General features: G+C 37.4%; 8 protein-coding genes across 8 annotated transcripts; 4 read left to right on the top strand and 4 right to left on the bottom strand.

Annotated features, from left to right (window-relative positions):
• Positions 1-604: 604 nt before the first annotated feature.
• On the top strand, positions 605-1,492 carry LOC134626370 (hemoglobin subunit alpha-B-like). Its single transcript, XM_063472135.2, has 3 exons — positions 605-762; positions 857-1,064; positions 1,268-1,492. The coding sequence occupies exons 1-3, from the start codon at positions 668-670 to the stop codon at positions 1,394-1,396; spliced, it is 432 nt and encodes a 143-aa protein (XP_063328205.1). The 5' UTR covers positions 605-667; the 3' UTR covers positions 1,397-1,492.
• A 1,600-nt stretch (positions 1,493-3,092) lies between these two features.
• On the bottom strand, positions 3,093-3,786 carry LOC134625514 (hemoglobin subunit beta-like). The gene is made up of 3 exons (XM_063470739.1): positions 3,695-3,786; positions 3,340-3,562; positions 3,093-3,251 (listed from the first exon to the last, which is right to left on the bottom strand). Exons 1-3 carry the CDS (start codon positions 3,784-3,786, stop codon positions 3,123-3,125), a joined length of 444 nt encoding a protein of 147 aa, XP_063326809.1. The 3' UTR covers positions 3,093-3,122.
• A 1,184-nt stretch (positions 3,787-4,970) lies between these two features.
• LOC134626368 (hemoglobin embryonic subunit alpha-like) lies at positions 4,971-5,650 on the top strand. The gene is made up of 3 exons (XM_063472134.1): positions 4,971-5,073; positions 5,162-5,369; positions 5,522-5,650. Exons 1-3 carry the CDS (start codon positions 4,976-4,978, stop codon positions 5,648-5,650), a joined length of 435 nt encoding a protein of 144 aa, XP_063328204.1. The 5' UTR covers positions 4,971-4,975.
• A 2,142-nt stretch (positions 5,651-7,792) lies between these two features.
• Positions 7,793-8,469, bottom strand: LOC134626366 (hemoglobin subunit beta-like). The gene is made up of 3 exons (XM_063472132.1): positions 8,378-8,469; positions 8,022-8,244; positions 7,793-7,933 (listed from the first exon to the last, which is right to left on the bottom strand). The coding sequence occupies exons 1-3, from the start codon at positions 8,467-8,469 to the stop codon at positions 7,805-7,807; spliced, it is 444 nt and encodes a 147-aa protein (XP_063328202.1). The 3' UTR covers positions 7,793-7,804.
• Positions 8,470-9,652: 1,183 nt separating this feature from the next.
• LOC134626367 (hemoglobin embryonic subunit alpha-like) lies at positions 9,653-10,332 on the top strand. The gene is made up of 3 exons (XM_063472133.1): positions 9,653-9,755; positions 9,844-10,051; positions 10,204-10,332. The coding sequence occupies exons 1-3, from the start codon at positions 9,658-9,660 to the stop codon at positions 10,330-10,332; spliced, it is 435 nt and encodes a 144-aa protein (XP_063328203.1). The 5' UTR covers positions 9,653-9,657.
• A 2,429-nt stretch (positions 10,333-12,761) lies between these two features.
• Positions 12,762-13,438, bottom strand: LOC134625513 (hemoglobin subunit beta-like). Its single transcript, XM_063470738.1, has 3 exons — positions 13,347-13,438; positions 12,991-13,213; positions 12,762-12,902 (listed from the first exon to the last, which is right to left on the bottom strand). Exons 1-3 carry the CDS (start codon positions 13,436-13,438, stop codon positions 12,774-12,776), a joined length of 444 nt encoding a protein of 147 aa, XP_063326808.1. The 3' UTR covers positions 12,762-12,773.
• A 1,183-nt stretch (positions 13,439-14,621) lies between these two features.
• LOC134625512 (hemoglobin embryonic subunit alpha-like) lies at positions 14,622-15,301 on the top strand. The gene is made up of 3 exons (XM_063470736.1): positions 14,622-14,724; positions 14,813-15,020; positions 15,173-15,301. Exons 1-3 carry the CDS (start codon positions 14,627-14,629, stop codon positions 15,299-15,301), a joined length of 435 nt encoding a protein of 144 aa, XP_063326806.1. The 5' UTR covers positions 14,622-14,626.
• Positions 15,302-17,453: 2,152 nt separating this feature from the next.
• On the bottom strand, positions 17,454-18,142 carry LOC134625511 (hemoglobin subunit beta-like). Its single transcript, XM_063470735.1, has 3 exons — positions 18,028-18,142; positions 17,672-17,894; positions 17,454-17,583 (listed from the first exon to the last, which is right to left on the bottom strand). Exons 1-3 carry the CDS (start codon positions 18,117-18,119, stop codon positions 17,455-17,457), a joined length of 444 nt encoding a protein of 147 aa, XP_063326805.1. The 5' UTR covers positions 18,120-18,142; the 3' UTR covers position 17,454.
• Between the last annotated feature and the right edge of the window lie 1,085 nt (positions 18,143-19,227).

The raw sequence follows: 19,227 nt of genomic DNA, 5'->3' as shown, positions 1-19,227 counted from the left end.
GTAAGGCAAATTTGGGCAATGGTCAGTGCCAACCGGATAGATAACGTCATTTGGCTCAAATATTGCTGTCACTTAAACGTGACTAAGCTACAAATAATCCATACTATTAGTCAGTCAAAACACACAAAACTGGGTCAGTAATACCAGTTTTTTAACACCTGCCTTTAAATAAGCTAAGATATCATACAGTGTATTTATCCAAAAGCATATGTGCTCCCTTAACGTTAGGAGGGTGTTTGTGCTCCTTGTTGGCTATAAAACAAGTGTTTTTATTTTTAAAATATCAAACTCTGACTAACAGTGCTGCCTGAAAATTATGATTTATGTTAAATGCCATTTTTGCTTAGAGCATATTTCTTTTTGCACCAAATTTATTCGCCAGTTGTTTAAAGATTGTTGTGCATTGCAGCCATTCAGTTTTTCTTTTTTCTTTTCATTTTTTTAAATTGTCAATTGCGTCAATTACGTGATATCTTGGGAGTGGTTACTTTATCAAATAAAACTGGCAATGGAAATTTCTAGCAGTTTGTTTATCAAACGTGCGGTCTGGATTTGATACTTGGGCGTGGCACCATTTGGGTCGATATAAAGACGCACTGACAGATCCAACCAAGCAGCATTTTTTGATCAGCATTTTTCCTTGCATCCCGAAAATTCAAAGGCAGTCATGAGTCTCTCTGCGAAAGACAAGACCCTGGTGAAGGCCTTCTGGGCCAAAGTCGAGTCAAAGAGCGCCGAGATGGGTGGAGAAGCTCTGGCCAGGTAAGATCTCATTTTAAAGTAGGGATGACACAGGCCTTTTTAAGAGGGTGGGTTTTTGTAACTTCTTCGTATTTTCTTCCGCTGTGCTTTACAGGATGCTCGTTGCGTATCCGCAGACCAAGACCTACTTTTCTCACTGGGGCGACCTGGGCCCTAACTGTCCGCAGGTGAAGAAGCATGGTGCAACCATCATGGCAGCTGTGGGAAAAGCTGTCAAGAACGTTGATGATCTTACCAACCACCTTAGCAAGCTCAGTGAGCTGCATGCCACCCAGCTCCGCGTGGATCCTGCCAACTTCAAGGTAACAAAATATTTAATACTAATAATAATAATAATAATAATAATAATAATAATAACCTTTAAATTTGCCAGAAATGATAACGATTATTTGTGCATGCACTTTAGTTTAGATTGTGAGCGTTAAAAAACTAAAAAAGTAAGAGAATATAGGAATGTCTTCAGTGCCTGATTTAATCCAATCTGCTGTTTCTGTCACAAACACAGATCCTCGCTCACACCATCATCTTGGTCCTGGGCATGTACTACCCTGCGGAGTTCACCCCGGAGGTTCACGTCTCCGTGGACAAGTTCTTCAATAACCTCGCTTGGGCTCTGTCCGAGAGATACCGCTAAACATCAGCAAGACAGAAGCTACCAACGTGTGGCATGAATGTCAGCAACCCTCTTCGTATGTAGGGGCTTGTTCAATAAAATTCACAAACATAAGAATGTCTATGTGTCCATTTCTTTAAGCTTTTGTAGAGAAGAATACGTTCATTTCCACAGGTTACAACAGAGATGAAACAAAAAAACCCACACACACACACAGTATGAAAAAATCAGTCATGTTTTAAGTGTGTTTTTTAATCCAGGCACGTCATCTGCCATAACTTTGATTCTGTTTACACTGTATGCTCGTTTTCAAACATCAGAACAAAGTTTATGTGGCCACGAAGACCCCATAGTACATCTAACATGCAATAACCAAAGCAATACATGCTTTCCGTATAGCATACTTTTCTTAGATCACATCACCAGTGACTGGTTTCTCAGACGGCTCAGCGAACAGCAGGTGGCGGAGATATCAAAATCTAGAGTGCGCGCCAACGTTGCACGACCATACAGCCAAAACTCATACAAGTCACAGATGTGTTTAAATTACCAGTGACAGACCAGTCAGAAACAGCGACTACAAGTCACACATTTAGACTGTTTTTTATGGTGTAACTTGTGTTCAGCTTGAGTATGAGTATAGTTAGACTGCGTTATTCTCATTGTGGACATGCACAGTCTGAGTGAGACGCTGAAATTAAATTATGCATGGGTATGGGTACAAGTCACACACAGACATAAACAAACCACCTGACCATTACATGTGCACACAGTAGCCTGTATTTCATCTGCATTGACCTGCAATTGTAAGGTGAGCAAGCACATGTGTCACAAGCAGTTCTCCTCCTAAAGCGCTGACCGCTCACCCACCGGTCCAAAATTTGTGGCCTCAGTTTTGGTGACCACTCGCGGTCTTTATGAGTATTGTATGCACGAGATCACCAGCAGTTTGTGTTTCTGTGGTTCATGTCAATTTTTGACACAGAACAACGCACTCAAAGCTCAACGACACTGAACCTTATCGAAAGCGAGAAATCGGCTGACACCGCGAAGGGAAGCTGCCAAGTCGAGTAGTTTTTGCCAAATTTGTTGGTTTACCAAATGGAAGAGGAAAAATAGAAAAGGTTTATCATGCTGTATTTTTGTAAAATTCAAAGTCATTTGCATTTTAAAGTACTGTCTCTTTCAGAACAGTGACATTTTAATAGTTATTTTTCTCTAGTTCTTGTAAAAAGTCTGTGTTTGTGTGTGTGTGTGGGGGGGGGGGGGATTAAAAAAGTACAAAGAAATGGAATTTATTTGGGATATCACTGTAAAAGGAAGTTCAGGAATTATATATGTATGCACATGCATTTCATTGAATCTGAACATGATATATTATTACAAGTATTTTTCCCCTTATGTAGTAAATTTCCCCAGTACAAACTGTTATTTCTTGTTTTTATTTTATTTTCTTTACTTTTGTGTGACTATGCATGCTCCATCTGCCTGTCACTTTGCTGCTGGAACACCTGAATTTCCCCGAGGACGGACAATAAATTATATTGATATATCTATTCTATTAGATTAAATTCTATTGTATTGTAAACTTATAAAATAATTTGCCATTGTTTAAATATTATAATTCTTACAAAGCTCGCGCACACTATAGCAAAAAATACATAACTTGAGCAGTACAGATTTCTTTATTTAAGCCCTATTAAAACATGATTTAAATACAGAACATGTGATGGTCCTCTGCAGCTCTCTAGTAGTACTGCCTCCTCAGGGAGGACACCACCACTGCCAGGAACTTCTGGAAAGCTGCATGGACCTCGGGAGTGAAGTCTTTACCCAACTGAGCAGCAACCACAATGGCCAGGCAGTCGCCCAGAAGCTGCAACACATCAAAATATGCATGAGACTCAACATCGAAACACACACAAATTCCTGGGATGCAGTACCATTATTTCTGCATTGCCTACCATGAAATTGTCAGGGTCCACCTGCAGTTTCTCAGAGTGCAGCGTGCTCAGCTCTGTAAATGTGGCCTTGATGTTGTCCATGTTCTTCACAGCTTTTTCCAGACCTTGCATTACGACTTTTCCGTGAGCAGCAACTTTTGGATTTGATGTGATGGCAGCAGCATTGTAGAGGTTTCCAAAGCCAGCGAAATACCTCTGAGTCCAGGGGTACACAATCAGACACCTGAGGAAACATGTACATTTGAATAAATCACACTTCTAAAACAAAAGTATATGTTAATGCACAAAATGTGCCTCTTATATTTGTAAATTTACGTACAAGCATAAAAACAGAACTATATGACGATGATCTTACCTGGAAATAGCTGCTGGGCCAACGACTTCATAGTCAATCTTGGAGAAGATGTCCTTGATTGTGGCACGCTCAAAGTCTGTCCATGCAACCATCTTGTCTTGTTGGTTGTTGCGCCTATCCTACTTTGGTCAGCAGGTCACCACATGCAGCTTATAAAGGAGCCCTTTTGCTCCACCCAAAGATATGCAGCTGGGTGGAGGTGGGCAGTGGGATGACTTGTAATACTTCTTTGGTGACTGAGTATTAAAATGAAGTAAAGGAAAATGGGTTTTAGACTTTTATAACCCCTCTCAGATAATGTGTCGGTTAAGCCGCTTCTGTGTAACTCCTTGCAGTTCTGTTTCATTTCCACCATCAAAATGAATCAAAAAGATTTTTTGTAAAGATGGTGGGGTTGAGCTTTAAGGTGGCCCGTGGCCGTTGTTTATTGAATGACCATCAGAAGGAATTTTTTGAAAATTACTTTTTTAGAGTTGTTTTGTTTTTTGTCCTTTCAGTTCAAAAATATTTGAATTGTTCACAACATAATCTTCGAATCTGGCTTTGATTAAATAGAATAGTAGAAATAATAATATAGTATACAATATCCAGTCTGTTTGTACAGTATAGGTTATTTAGGAAAATTGCTAATAAAATTCAATCAAATTTTAATCAAAGGTTTCCAACACTGATAAGGAAAGCAGTAGTATTTTTTAATTAGATTAGAAAATATATGGTGTTGGTTGTATGATTTAACAGGTGATAAGGTAAAAAAAAGAAAATATGCTCTTGGGCGGGGCAAAATTTATTAATTCTGAAGCAAATATGATTTTATTTTTTTGAATCAAATAATTCAATTTGAAACTTGTGCAGAAAACTAGACTCTATTATAAACCCTGACTTGTTAAAAGTATTTGACTCAGATTTTAAACAAATGGGCAAATATGAAGCCACGATGGCAAAACATTTCAAAAGTTTGAATAGGTGTTTTGTCCCGCCCACCCACTGTGATACAACACTGAACAACTAACATTAGATCGCATTAAAACATTTCACTGGCTCTCAAATACGAGTGCATATTTATATATCTTTCTTATGAGTTATCCAGAGCTTCTATGAACATTTTATTTCGTAGTCTGTTTATCTCATGGGAGGTGTTTCATATCATTTTGAACCTGTCCAAACGGCAGTAAGTTATCTGTGAGGTGGGTCGGGTGTGTGCATTTCCTGTTTCGTGTATAAAAACCTCCACAGTTTGAGCTGAACACAGCAACTCCAACCAGAACAGCAACAACAGGCAAGATGACCAGTCTTTCTGCAAAGGACAAGAACACAGTCAAAGCCTTCTGGGCTAAAGTGGCTGGCAAGGAGGAACAAATCGGCTGTGATGCTGTCTCCAGGTAAATATGGCCCCACACTGCCTACAAAAACCTGCTCCCGCGCTTCTGTCTCATACTCACTGGCCTGTTTTCATACATTTTTATCCAGGATGCTGACAGTGTACCCTCAGACCAAGACTTACTTCTCCCACTGGAAGGACCTGAGCCCCGGCTCTGACCCGGTGAAGAAGCACGGAGCAACCGTGATGGCTGCAGTTACTGATGCTGTCAGCAAAATGGACGATCTGACCGGAGCTCTTCTGAGCCTCAGTGAGCTGCACGCCTTCACTCTGAGAGTGGACCCTGCTAACTTCAAGGTACAGATCATTATTAAATCAGGACAGCATTTCTCAATGTAATTTTTTCATTTGATCCTTGGATAGCTGGTTGATCTGAAATGATGTTCTCTGGTTACCAACAAATGAATAAAAAGTCCATTCATTTCAATGTGATCATCATCTTTCCACAGGTTCTGTCTCACAACCTCCTCGTGGTCCTGTCTACCATGTTCCCCGACGACTTCACCCCTGAGGTCCATGTGGCTGTGGACAAGTTCCTGGCTGCTGTGGCTCTCGCCCTGTCTGAGAAATACAGATAAACTGCACACAGGAGCAGAGGACTGCATTATGTGCTTTCATACTTACTACGAATCTGACTTTTAATAAAACATTGAATGCCATCAAAGTCTCATGGTCATTAGTGTGGTGAAGATAGTCTTTTACTGTGGGCATATAGGAGGAAAGAGGGTTTAAGGTAAAGAAACATCAACATTAAAAGCATTCAGCTCATGCTGAAGGGTCAATTTCAGAACCGCAGAAGCCTGTTTTTTACTTAGTATATGGTATTTATTTTCATGCTGCTTTCTACTTTGACTCCACTGTTTTAAATGTAAAATAATGTAACTTTTACTCCACTGAATTTATCTGATACTTTTTACTTTACATCAAATTTAGACTTTAGAAATATGACGAGTAAATGAATGAAATTCATCTGTATGTAGAAAAGAAACAAAAACAATATATAAGATTGTGCCTGGTGGCATTTAAAGTCAGTGACAATATATGAAGGCTGATTGTGTGCTATACAACTCAAATCCATTAATGGGATTATAACATACAAAAGAGAGTAAAACAATATTTAGTATGTTTTAGTGTTTACAGAATATTAAAGATGTTGTATATTTTAACATTTTTTGATCATGTAAATTTCATTTAGGTTAAATTTTAAATTTAAATGATTTTGGTTTTCAATTCAATACTTTTGAATTGTGTTATTGGTAGATAAGTAAAAAACTTCATGACAGACACATTTATTCAAATTATGTGATTATCTGATGAGTAATACATTAGTGATGATCCTACATTTATATCCTCGTATTGCTTTGGGTAAAAAAGTCTGTCAGACACTGCTGGTAGCACAGATAGCCTACGTAATAATTGTCCTTTGGTATCCTTAAGGCACTGACTGCACCAGTATTGGATCCTAAACTATAAAGAGTTAAATGGGCTTTTTTACTCTTTTATGTCTTTTGACATTTTTTATAATGCAAATATTATTGAAGTTAAACTGTAAATTTTAAATGTATTTGTCTTTCAATACAAAACTTTTCCATAATTTCATTGTACAATGACAATAAATGGCTATTCTATTCTATTCTATTCTATTCTATTCTATTCTATTCTATTCTATTTTGAATGATGTTCTTTAGAATATCTCCCATAATAGACTTCATGACAGACAAATTTGTTTAATTTATGGGATTATTTAATTATGAAATTACCATATGTAATTAGCTAATCACCAAAGGGAAACTTTTATAACTATAACCTACATTAATGCCTCACCAACACCTAAGGACACCTTGTGTGTATCTGAGCCAGCAACTTTCAATAAACAACAATATCAAACACAGACTTATTTTTCTAATAACATCCCTCTTATCACAAACTGTCACAACTTGACCTGTTGGTCCAGCTTACACATGTGTCAGTGCACTATCCCTCTGTTAGATCAGCCGATGCTCTTACTTTTCACTTGCATTGTTCAGTGTTACTACATACACTAAAACATGTTAATCAGACCTTTTTAGCTAAAACCTTCTGTTAAAATAAGTAGCTTATTAGTGTTGTGTGCAGCTCCCTCTGGAGCCTTTTAAGTAGGGGAAATCAACTCTACATATTAAAGAAAGAAGTATGACCAGAAACAGTAAATACATGTTTTATTTTACTGCAAATTAAAGTTTAATAAATTCTCATCACACTTGAAGGGAATTTTCAGATTATACAAAATAAACAAAGGGAAAATTAAAAGAGGATTTAGAACAACACTGCATAGCAACAACATGATTAAGTTAGGGGGATAATTATTAAATTACTGGGGCATTACTGCTACTACTGGGATACTGCTGGGAGTTCAGAGGCAGTGTTCTCTCTCTTGATGGGCTGATTCATGTGCTAGAACAGTCAGTTTATGATCATTTAAACTTTCTTAAAAGACGCGTCAGTTTTAGTTTAATCATGATGTCAGATGTGTTCTCAGTATGTGGTATTGTCATTTTTAAAGGGAAAAACATTACTTCTCTAATCACATAACAAACAAGGCTTTCATGATACTGATTTTACATTGACATGACCATAAACACAGACTGGGGATAAAAGAAAAGAAAAACTTGAGGAATTTGTTTAGTGGTGATTTATTGAAAGCTCATTTACACAGTTTAAAAACAGAACATGTGATGGTCCTCTGCAGCTCTCTAGTAGTACTGCCTCCTCAGGGAGGACACCACCACTGCCAGGAACTTCTGGAAAGCTGCATGGACCTCAGGAGTGAAGTCTTTACCCAACTGAGCAGCAACCACAATGGCCAGGCAGTCGCCCAGAAGCTGCAACACAACAAAAAATGCATGAGACTCAGCTTTGACACACACACAAATTACTTGGGCCCAGTACCATCAGTTCAGCATTGCCTACCATGAAATTGTCAGGGTCCACCTGCAGTTTCTCAGAGTGCAGCGTGCTCAGCTCTGTAAATGTGGCCTTGATGTTGTCCATGTTCTTCACAGCTTTTTCCAGACCTTGCATGATGACTTTTCCGTGAGCAGCAACTTTTGGATTTGATGTGATGGCAGCAGCGTTGTAGAGATTTCCAAAGCCAGCGAAATACCTCTGAGTCCAGGGGTACACAATCAGACACCTGAGGAAACATGTACATTTGAATAAATCACACTTCTAAAACAAAAGTATATGTTAATGCACAAAATGTGCCTCTTATATTTGCAAATTTGTTACAGACAAGCATAAAAACAGCTTTATGCCGATGATCTTACCTGGAAATAGCTGCTGGGCCAACGACTTCATAGTCAATCTTGGAGAAGATGTCCTTGATTGTGGCACGCTCAAAGTCTGTCCATGCAACCATCTTGTCTTGTTGGTTGTTGCGCCTATCCTACTTTGGTCAGCAGGTCACCACATGCAGCTTATAAAGGAGCCCTTTTGCTCCACCCAAAGATATGCAGCTGGGTGGAGGTGGGCAGTGGGATGACTTGTAATACTTCTTTGGTGACTGAGTATTAAAATGAAGTAAAGGAAAATGGGTTTTAGACTTTTATAACCCCTCTCAGATAATGTGTCGGTTAAGCCGCTTCTGTGTAACGCCTTGCAGTTCTGTTTCATTTCCACCATCAAAATGAATCAAATAGATTTTTTTGTAAAGATGGTGGGGTTGAGCTTTAAGGTGGCCCGTGGCCGTTGTTTATTGAATGACCATCAGAAGGAATTTTTTGAAAATTACTTTTTTAGAGTTGTTTTGTTTTTTGTCCTTTCAGTTCAAAAATATTTGAATTGTTCACAACATAATCTTCGAATCTGGCTTTGATTAAATAGAATAGTAGAAATAATAATATAGTATACAATATCCAGTCTGTTTGTACAGTATAGGTTATTTAGGAAAATTGCTAATAAAATTCAATCAAATTTTAATCAAAGGTTTCCAACACTGATAAGGAAAGCTGTAGTATTTTTTAATTAGATTAGAAAATATATGGTGTTGGTTGTATGATTTAACAGGTGATAAGGTAAAAAAGAAAATGTGCTCTTGGGAGGGGCAAAATGTATTAATTCTGAAGCAAACATGATTTTATTTTTTTGAATCAAATAATTCAATTTGAAACTTGTGCAGAAAACTAGACTCTATTATAAACCCTGACTTGTTAAAAGTATTTGACTCAGATTTTAAACAAATGGGCAAATATGAAGCCACGATGGCTTAAAATTTCAAAAGTTTGAATAGGTGTTTTGTCCCGCCCACCCACTGTGATACAACACTGAACAACTAACATTAGATCGCATTAAAACATTTCACTGGCTCTCAAATACGAGTGCATATTTATATATCTTTCTTATGAGTTATCCAGAGCTTCTATGAACATTTTATTTCGTAGTCTGTTTATCTCATGGGAGGTGTTTCATATCATTTTGAACCTGTCCAAACGGCAGTAAGTTATCTGTGAGGTGGGTCGGGTGTGTGCATTTCCTGTTTCGTGTATAAAAACCTCCACAGTTTGAGCTGAACACAGCAACTCCAACCAGAACAGCAACAACAGGCAAGATGACCAGTCTTTCTGCAAAGGACAAGAACACAGTCAAAGCCTTCTGGGCTAAAGTGGCTGGCAAGGAGGAACAAATCGGCTGTGATGCTGTCTCCAGGTAAATATGGCCCCACACTGCCTACAAAAACCTGCTCCCGCGCTTCTGTCTCTTACTCACTGGCCTGTTTTCATACATTTTTACCCAGGATGCTGACAGTGTACCCTCAGACCAAGACTTACTTCTCCCACTGGAAGGACCTGAGCCCCGGCTCTGACCCGGTGAAGAAGCACGGAGCAACCGTGATGGCTGCAGTTACTGATGCTGTCAGCAAAATGGACGATCTGACGGGAGCTCTTCTGAGCCTCAGTGAGCTGCACGCCTTCACTCTGAGAGTGGACCCTGCTAACTTCAAGGTACAGATCATTATTAAATCAGGACAGCATTTCTCAATGTAATTTTTTCATTTGATCCTTGGATAGCTGGTTGATCTGAAATGATGTTCTCTGGTTACCAATAAATGAATAAAAAGTCCATTCATTTCAATGTGATCATCATCTTTCCACAGGTTCTGTCTCACAACCTCCTCGTGGTCCTGTCTACCATGTTCCCCGACGACTTCACCCCTGAGGTCCATGTGGCTGTGGACAAGTTCCTGGCTGCTGTGGCTCTCGCCCTGTCTGAGAAATACAGATAAACTGCACACAGGAGCAGAGGACTGCATTATGTGCTTTCATACTTACTACGAATCTGACTTTTAATAAAACATTGAATGCCATCAAAGTCTCATGGTCATTAGTGTGGTGAAGATAGTCTTTTACTGTGGGCATATAGGAGGAAAGAGGGTTTAAGGTAAAGAAACATCAACATTAAAAGCATTCAGCTCATGCTGAAGGGTCAATTTCAGAACCGCAGAAGCCTGTTTTTTACTTAGTATATGGTATTTATTTTCATGCTGCTTTCTACTTTGACTCCACTGTTTTAAATGTAAAATAATGTAACTTTTACTCCACTGAATTTATCTGATACTTTTTACTTTACATCAAATTTAGACTTTAGAAATATGACGAGTAAATGAATGAAATTCATCTGTATGTAGAAAAGAAACAAAAACAATATATAAGATTGTGCCTCGTGGCATTTAAAGTCAGTGACAATATATGAAGGCTGATTGTGTGCTATACAACTCAAATCCATTAATGGGATTATAACATACAAAAGAGAGTAAAACAATATTTAGTATATTTTATTATTTACAGAATATTAAAGATGTTGTATATTTTGACATTTTTTGATCATGTAAATTTCATTTAGGTTAAATTTTAAATTTAAATGATTTTGGTTTTCAATCCAAGATTTTTGAATTGTGTTATTGGTAGATAAGTAAAAAACTTCATGACAGACACATTTATTCAAATTATGTGATTATCTGATGAGTAATACATTAGTGATGATCCTACATTTATATCCTCGTATTGCTTTGGGTAAAAAAGTCTGTCAGACACTGCTGGTAGCACAGATAGCCTACGTAATAATTGTCCTTTGGTATCCTTAAGGCACTGACTGCACCAGTATTGGATCCTAAACTATAAAGAGTTAAATGGGCTTCTTTACTCTTTTATGTCTTTTTGACATTTTTTATAATGCAAATATTATTGAAGTTAAACTGTAAATTTTAAATGTATTTGTCTTTCAATACAAAAATTTCCATTATTTCATTGTACAATGATAACAAAGGGCTATTCTATTCTATTCTATTCTATTCTATTCTATTTTGAATGGTGTTCTTCATAATATCTACCATAATAGACTTCATGACAGACAAATTTGTTTAATTTATGGGATTATTTAACCTCCTAGGACCTGGCGTCCACATATGTGGACATCACATTTTGGGTTGTTTAGACCAAAATACTAAATTTTGCTCTACAAGAGCCTGATATCCACTTATGAGGACATTATACTGCCACTGTTCTATCAAAATTTCAGACGAATATCCTCATATGTTTCTCTAATTTTTCTCAGAAACAAAAATCAGGTAAGAAAAAAATCTGGTAATTCTTTGTTTTTACATTCATCGCGTCCCAATATGTCCAAATATCAAAGAGAATTAAAAATTCATGCCATGGAAGAGTTCAGGTCTTAGGAGGTTAATTATGAAATTACCATATGTAATTAGCTAATCACCAAAGGGAAACTTATATAACTATAACCTACATGAGTGCCTCACCAACACCTAAGGACACCTTGTGTGTATCTGAGCCAGTAACTTTCAATAAACAACAATATCAAACACAGACTTATTTTTCTAATAACATCCCTCTTATCACAAACTGTCACAACTTGACCTGTTGGTCCAGCTTACACATGTGTCAGTGCACTATCCCTCTGTTAGATCAGCCGATGCTCTTACTTTTCACTTGCATTGTTCAGTGTTACTACATACACTAAAACATGTTAATCAGACCTTTTTAGCTAAAATCTTCTGTTAAAATAAGTAGCTTATTAGTGTTGTGTGCAGCTCCCTCTGGAGCCTTTTAAGTAGGGGAAATCAACTCTACATATTAAAGAAAAAAGTATGACCAGAAACAGTAAATACATGTTTTATTTTACTGCAAATTAAAGTTTAATAAATTCTCATCACACTTGAAGGGAATTTTCAGATTATACAAAATAAACAAAGGGAAAATTAAAAGAGGATTTAGAACAACACTGCATAGCAACAACATGATTAAGTTAGGGGGATAATTATTAAATTACTGGGGCATTACTGCTACTACTGGGATACTGCTGGGAGTTCAGAGGCAGTGTTCTCTCTCTTGATGGGCTGATTCATGTGCTAGAACAGTCAGTTTATGATCATTTAAACTTTCTTAAAAGACGCGTCAGTTTTAGTTTAATCATGATGTCAGATGTGTTCTCAGTATGTGGTATTGTCATTTTTAAAGGGAAAAACATTACTTCTCTAATCACATAACAAACAAGGCTTTCATGATACTGATTTTACATTGACATGACCATAAACACAGACTGGGGATAAAAGAAAAGAAAAACTTGAGGAATTTGTTTAGTGGTGATTTATTGAAAGCTCATTTACACAGTTTAAAAACAGAACATGTGATGGTCCTCTGCAGCTCTCTAGTAGTACTGCCTCCTCAGGGAGGACACCACCACTGCCAGGAACTTCTGGAAAGCTGCATGGACCTCAGGAGTGAAGTCTTTACCCAACTGAGCAGCAACCACAATGGCCAGGCAGTCGCCCAGAAGCTGTAACACAACAAAAAATGCATGAGACTCAGCTTCGACACACACACAAATTACTTGGGCCCAGTACCATCATTTCTGCATTGCCTACCATGAAATTGTCAGGGTCCACCTGCAGTTTCTCAGAGTGCAGCGTGCTCAGCTCTGTAAATGTGGCCTTGATGTTGTCCATGTTCTTCACAGCTTTTTCCAGACCTTGCATGACGACTTTTCCGTGAGCAGCAACTTTTGGATTTGATGTGATGGCAGCAGCGTTGTAGAGATTTCCAAAGCCAGCGAAATACCTCTGAGTCCAGGGGTACACAATCAGACACCTGAGGAAACATGTACATTTGAATAAATCACACTTCTAAAATAAAAGTATATGTTAATGCACAAAATGTGCCTCTTATATTTGTAAATTTGTTACAGACAAGCATAAAAACAGCTTTATGCCGATGATCTTACCTGGAAATAGCTGCTGGGCCAACGACTTCATAGTCAATCTTGGAGAAGATGTCCTTGATTGTGGCACGCTCAAAGTCTGTCCATGCAACCATTTTGCCTTGTTGGTTGTTGCACCTATCCTACTTTGGTCAGCAGGTCACCACATGCAGCTTATAAAGGAGCCCTTTTGCTCCACCCAAAGATATGCAGCTGGGTGGAGGTGGGCAGTGGGACGACTTGTAATACTTCTTTGGTGACTGAGTATTAAAATGAAGTAAAGGAAAATGGGTTTTAGACTTTTATAACCCCTCTCAGATAATGTGTCGGTTAAGCCGCTTCTGTGTAACTCCTTGCAGTTCTGTTTCATTTCCACCATCAAAATGAATCAAATAGATTTTTTTGTAAAGATGGTGGGGTTGAGCTTTAAGGTGGCCCGTGGCCGTTGTTTATTGAATGACCATCAGAAGGAATTTTTTGAAAATTACTTTTTTAGAGTTGTTTTGTTTTTTGTCCTTTCAGTTCAAAAATATTTGAATTGTTCACAACATAATCTTCAAATCTGGCTTTGATTAAATAGAATAGTAGAAATAATAATATAGTATACAATATCCAGTCTGTTTGTACAGTATAGGTTATTTAGGAAAATTGCTAATAAAATTCAATCAAATTTTAATCAAAGGTTTCCAACACTGATAAGGAAAGCAGTAGTATTTTTTAATTAGATTAGAAAATATATGGTGTTGGTTGTATGATTTAACAGGTGATAAGGTAAAAAAGAAAATCTGCTCTTGGGAGGGGCAAAATGTATTAATTCTGAAGCAAACATGATTTTATTTTTTTGAATCAAATAATTCAATTTGAAACTTGTGCAGAAAACTAGACTCTATTATAAACCCTGACTTGTTAAAAGTATTTGACTCAGATTTTAAACAAATGGGCAAATATGAAGCCACGATGGCAAAACATTTCAAAAGTTTGAATAGGTGTTTTGTCCCGCCCACCCACTGTGATACAACACTGAACAACTAACATTAGATCGCATTAAAACATTTCACTGGCTCTCAAATACGAGTGCATATTTATATATCTTTCTTATGAGTTATCCAGAGCTTCTATGAACATTTTATTTCGTAGTCTGTTTATCTCATGGGAGGTGTTTCATATCATTTTGAACCTGTCCAAACGGCAGTAAGTTATCTGTGAGGTGGGTCGGGTGTGTGCATTTCCTGTTTCGTGTATAAAAACCTCCACAGTTTGAGCTGAACACAGCAACTCCAACCAGAACAGCAACAACAGGCAAGATGACCAGTCTTTCTGCAAAGGACAAGAACACAGTCAAAGCCTTCTGGGCTAAAGTGGCTGGCAAGGAGGAACAAATCGGCTGTGATGCTGTCTCCAGGTAAATATGGCCCCACACTGCCTACAAAAACCTGCTCCCGCGCTTCTGTCTCATACTCACTGGCCTGTTTTCATACATTTTTATCCAGGATGCTGACAGTGTACCCTCAGACCAAGACTTACTTCTCCCACTGGAAGGACCTGAGCCCCGGCTCTGCCCCGGTGAAGAAGCACGGAGCAACCGTGATGGCTGCAGTTACTGATGCTGTCAGCAAAATGGACGATCTGACGGGAGCTCTTCTGAGCCTCAGTGAGCTGCACGCCTTCACTCTGAGAGTGGACCCTGCTAACTTCAAGGTACAGATCATTATTAAATCAGGACAGCATTTCTCAATGTAATTTTTTCATTTGATCCTTGGATAGCTGGTTGATCTGAAATGATGTTCTCTGGTTACCAATAAATGAATAAAAAGTCCATTCATTTCAATGTGATCATCATCTTTCCACAGGTTCTGTCTCACAACCTCCTCGTGGTCCTGTCTACCATGTTCCCCGACGACTTCACCCCTGAGGTCCATGTGGCTGTGGACAAGTTCCTGGCTGCTGTGGCTCTCGCCCTGTCTGAGAAATACAGATAAACTGCACACAGGAGCAGAGGACTGCATTATGTGCTTTCATACTTACTACGAATCTGACTTTTAATAAAACATTGAATGCCATCAAAGTCTCATGGTCATTAGTGTGGTGAAGATAGTCTTTTACTGTGGGCATATAGGAGGAAAGAGGGTTTAAGGTAAAGAAACATCAACATTAAAAGCATTCAGCTCATGCTGAAGGGTCAATTTCAGAACCGCAGAAGCCTGTTTTTTACTTAGTATATGGTATTTATTTTCATGCTGCTTTCTACTTTGACTCCACTGTTTTAAATGTAAAATAATGTAACTTTTACTCCACTGAATTTATCTGATACTTTTTACTTTACATCAAATTTAGACTTTAGAAATATGACGAGTAAATGAATGAAATACATCTGTATGTAGAAAAGAAACAAAAACAATATATAAGATTGTGCCTGGTGGCATTTAAAGTCAATCACAGCATATGAAGGCTAATGGTGTGCTATACAACCAAAATCCATTAATAGGATTATAACATATAAAATAGAGTAAAACAATATTTAGTATGTTTTAGTGTTTACAGAATATTAAAGATGTTGTATATTTTAACATTTTTTGATCATGTAAATTTCATTTAGGTTAAATTTTAAATTTAAATGATTTTGGTTTTCAATTCAATACTTTTGAATTGTGTTATTGGTAGATAAGTAAAAAACTTCATGACAGACACATTTATTCAAATAATGTGATTATCTGATGAGTAATACATTAGTGATGATCCTACATTTATATCCTCGTATTGCTTTGGGTAAAAAAGTCTGTCAGACACTGCTGGTAGCACAGATAGCCTACGTAATAATTGTCCTTTGGTATCCTTAAGGCACTGACTGCACCAGTAATGGATCCTAAACTATAAAGAGTTAAATGGGCTTTTTTACTCTTTTATGTCTTTTGACATTTTTTATAATGCAAATATTATTGAAGTTAAACTGTAAATTTTAAATGTATTTGTCTTTCAATACAAAACTTTTCCATAATTTCATTGTACAATGACAATAAATGGCTATTCTATTCTATTCTATTCTATTCTATTCTATTCTATTCTATTCTATTTTGAATGATGTTCTTTAGAATATCTCCCATAATAGACTTCATGACAGACAAATTTGTTTAATTTATGGGATTATTTAATTATGAAATTACCATATGTAATTAGCTAATCACCAAAGGGAAACTTTTATAACTATAACCTACATTAATGCCTCACCAACACCTAAGGACACCTTGTGTGTATCTGAGCCAGCAACTTTCAATAAACAACAATATCAAACACAGACTTATTTTTCTAATAACATCCCTCTTATCACAAACTGTCACAACTTGACCTGTTGGTCCAGCTTACACATGTGTCAGTGCACTATCCCTCTGTTAGATCAGCCGATGCTCTTACTTTTCACTTGCATTGTTCAGTGTTACTACATACACTAAAACATGTTAATCAGACCTTTTTAGCTAAAACCTTCTGTTAAAATAAGTAGCTTATTAGTGTTGTGTGCAGCTCCCTCTGGAGCCTTTTAAGTAGGGGAAATCAACTCTACATATTAAAGAAAGAAGTATGACCAGAAACAGTAAATACATGTTTTATTTTACTGCAAATTAAAGTTTAATAAATTCTCATCACACTTGAAGGGAATTTTCAGATTATACAAAATAAACAAAGGGAAAATTAAAAGAGGATTTAGAACAACACTGCATAGCAACAACATGATTAAGTTAGGGGGATAATTATTAAATTACTGGGGCATTACTGCTACTACTGGGATACTGCTGGGAGTTCAGAGGCGATGTTCTGTCTCTTGATGGGCTGATTCATGTGCTAGAACAGTCAGTTTATGATCATTTAAACTTTCTTAAAAGACGCGTCAGTTTTAGTTTAATCATGATGTCAGATGTGTTCTCAGTATGTGGTATTGTCATTTTTAAAGGGAAAAACATTACTTCTCTAATCACATAACAAACAAGGCTTTCATGATACTGATTTTACATTGACATGACCATAAACACAGACTGGGGATAAAAGAGAAGAAAACTTGAGGAATTTGTTTAGTGGTGATTTATTGAAAGCTCATTTACACAGTTTAAAAACAGAACATGTGATGGTCCTCTGCAGCTCTCTAGTAGTACTGCCTCCTCAGGGAGGACACCACCACTGCCAGGAACTTCTGGAAAGCTGCATGGACCTCGGGAGTGAAGTCTTTACCCAACTGAGCAGCAACCACAATGGCCAGGCAGTCGCCCAGAAGCTGCAACACAACAAAAAATGCATGAGACTCAGCTTTGACACACACACAAATTCCTGGGATGCAGTACCATCAGTTCAGCATTGCCTACCATGAAATTGTCAGGGTCCACCTGCAGTTTCTCAGAGTGCAGCGTGCTCAGCTCTGTAAATGTGGCCTTGATGTTGTCCATGTTCTTCACAGCTTTTTCCAGACCTTGCATGATGACTTTTCCGTGAGCAGCAACTTTCGGATTTGATGTGATGGCAGCAGCATTATAGAGGTTTCCAAAGCCAGCGAAATACCTCTGAGTCCAGGGGTACACAATCAGACACCTGAGGAAACATGTACATTTGAATAAATCACACTTCTAAAATAAAAGTATATGTTAATGCACAAAATGTGCCTCTTATATTTGTAAATTTGTTACAGACAAGCATAAAAACAGCTTTATGCCGATGATCTTACCTGGAAATAGCTGCTGGGCCAACGACTTCATAGTCAATCTTGGAGAAGATGTCCTTGATTGTGGCACGCTCAAAGTCTGTCCATGCAACCATCTTGTCTTGTTGGTTGGTGCGCCTATCCTACTTTGGTCAGCAGGTCACCACATGCAGCTTATAAAGGAGCCCTTTTGCTCCACCCAAAGATATGCACCTGGGTGGAGGTGGGCAGTGGGATGACTTGTAATACTTCTTTGGTGACTGAGTATTAAAATGAAGTAAAGGAAAATGGGTTTTAGACTTTTATAACCCCTCTCAGATAATGTGTCGGTTAAGCCGCTTCTGTGTAACTCCTTGCAGTTCTGTTTCATTTCCACCATCAAAATGAATCAAATAGATTTTTTTGTAAAGATGGTGGGGTTGAGCTTTAAGGTGGCCCGTGGCCGTTGTTTATTGAATGACCATCAGAAGGAATTTTTTGAAAATTACTTTTTTAGAGTTGTTTTGTTTTTTGTCCTTTCAGTTCAAAAATATTTGAATTGTTCACAACATAATCTTCGAATCTGGCTTTGATTAAATAGAATAGTAGAAATAATAATATAGTATACAATATCCAGTCTGTTTGTACAGTATAGGTTATTTAGGAAAATTGCTAATAAAATTCAATCAAATTTTAATCAAAGGTTTCCAACACTGATAAGGAAAGCTGTAGTATTTTTTAATTAGATTAGAAAATATATGGTGTTGGTTGTATGATTTAACAGGTGATAAGGTAAAAAAGAAAATATGCTCTTGGGAGGGGCAAAATGTATTAATTCTGAAGCAAACATGATTTTATTTTTTTGAATCAAATAATTCAATTTGAAACTTGTGCAGAAAACTAGACTCTATTATAAACCCTGACTTGTTAAAAGTATTTGACTCAGATTTTAAACAAATGGGCAAATATGAAGCCACGATGGCTTAAAATTTCAAAAGTTTGAATGGGTGTTTTGTCCCGCCCACCCACTGTGATACAACACTGAACAACTAACATTAGATCGCATTAAAACATTTCACTGGCTCTCAAATACGAGTGCATATTTATATATCTTTCTTATGAGTTATCCAGAGCTTCTATGAACATTTTATTTCATAGTCTGTTTATCTCATGGGAGGTGTTTCATATCATTTTGAACCTGTCCAAACGGCAGTAAGTTATCTGTGAGGTGGGTCGGGTGTGTGC

Source organism: Pelmatolapia mariae, linkage group LG4 (genome assembly GCF_036321145.2).
Source record: "Pelmatolapia mariae isolate MD_Pm_ZW linkage group LG4, Pm_UMD_F_2, whole genome shotgun sequence".
In the NCBI taxonomy this organism is placed as follows: domain Eukaryota; kingdom Metazoa; phylum Chordata; class Actinopteri; order Cichliformes; family Cichlidae; genus Pelmatolapia; species Pelmatolapia mariae.
Note: the sequence above shows the minus strand (reverse complement) of the source record. Positions and strands in the feature narration are given on the sequence as shown.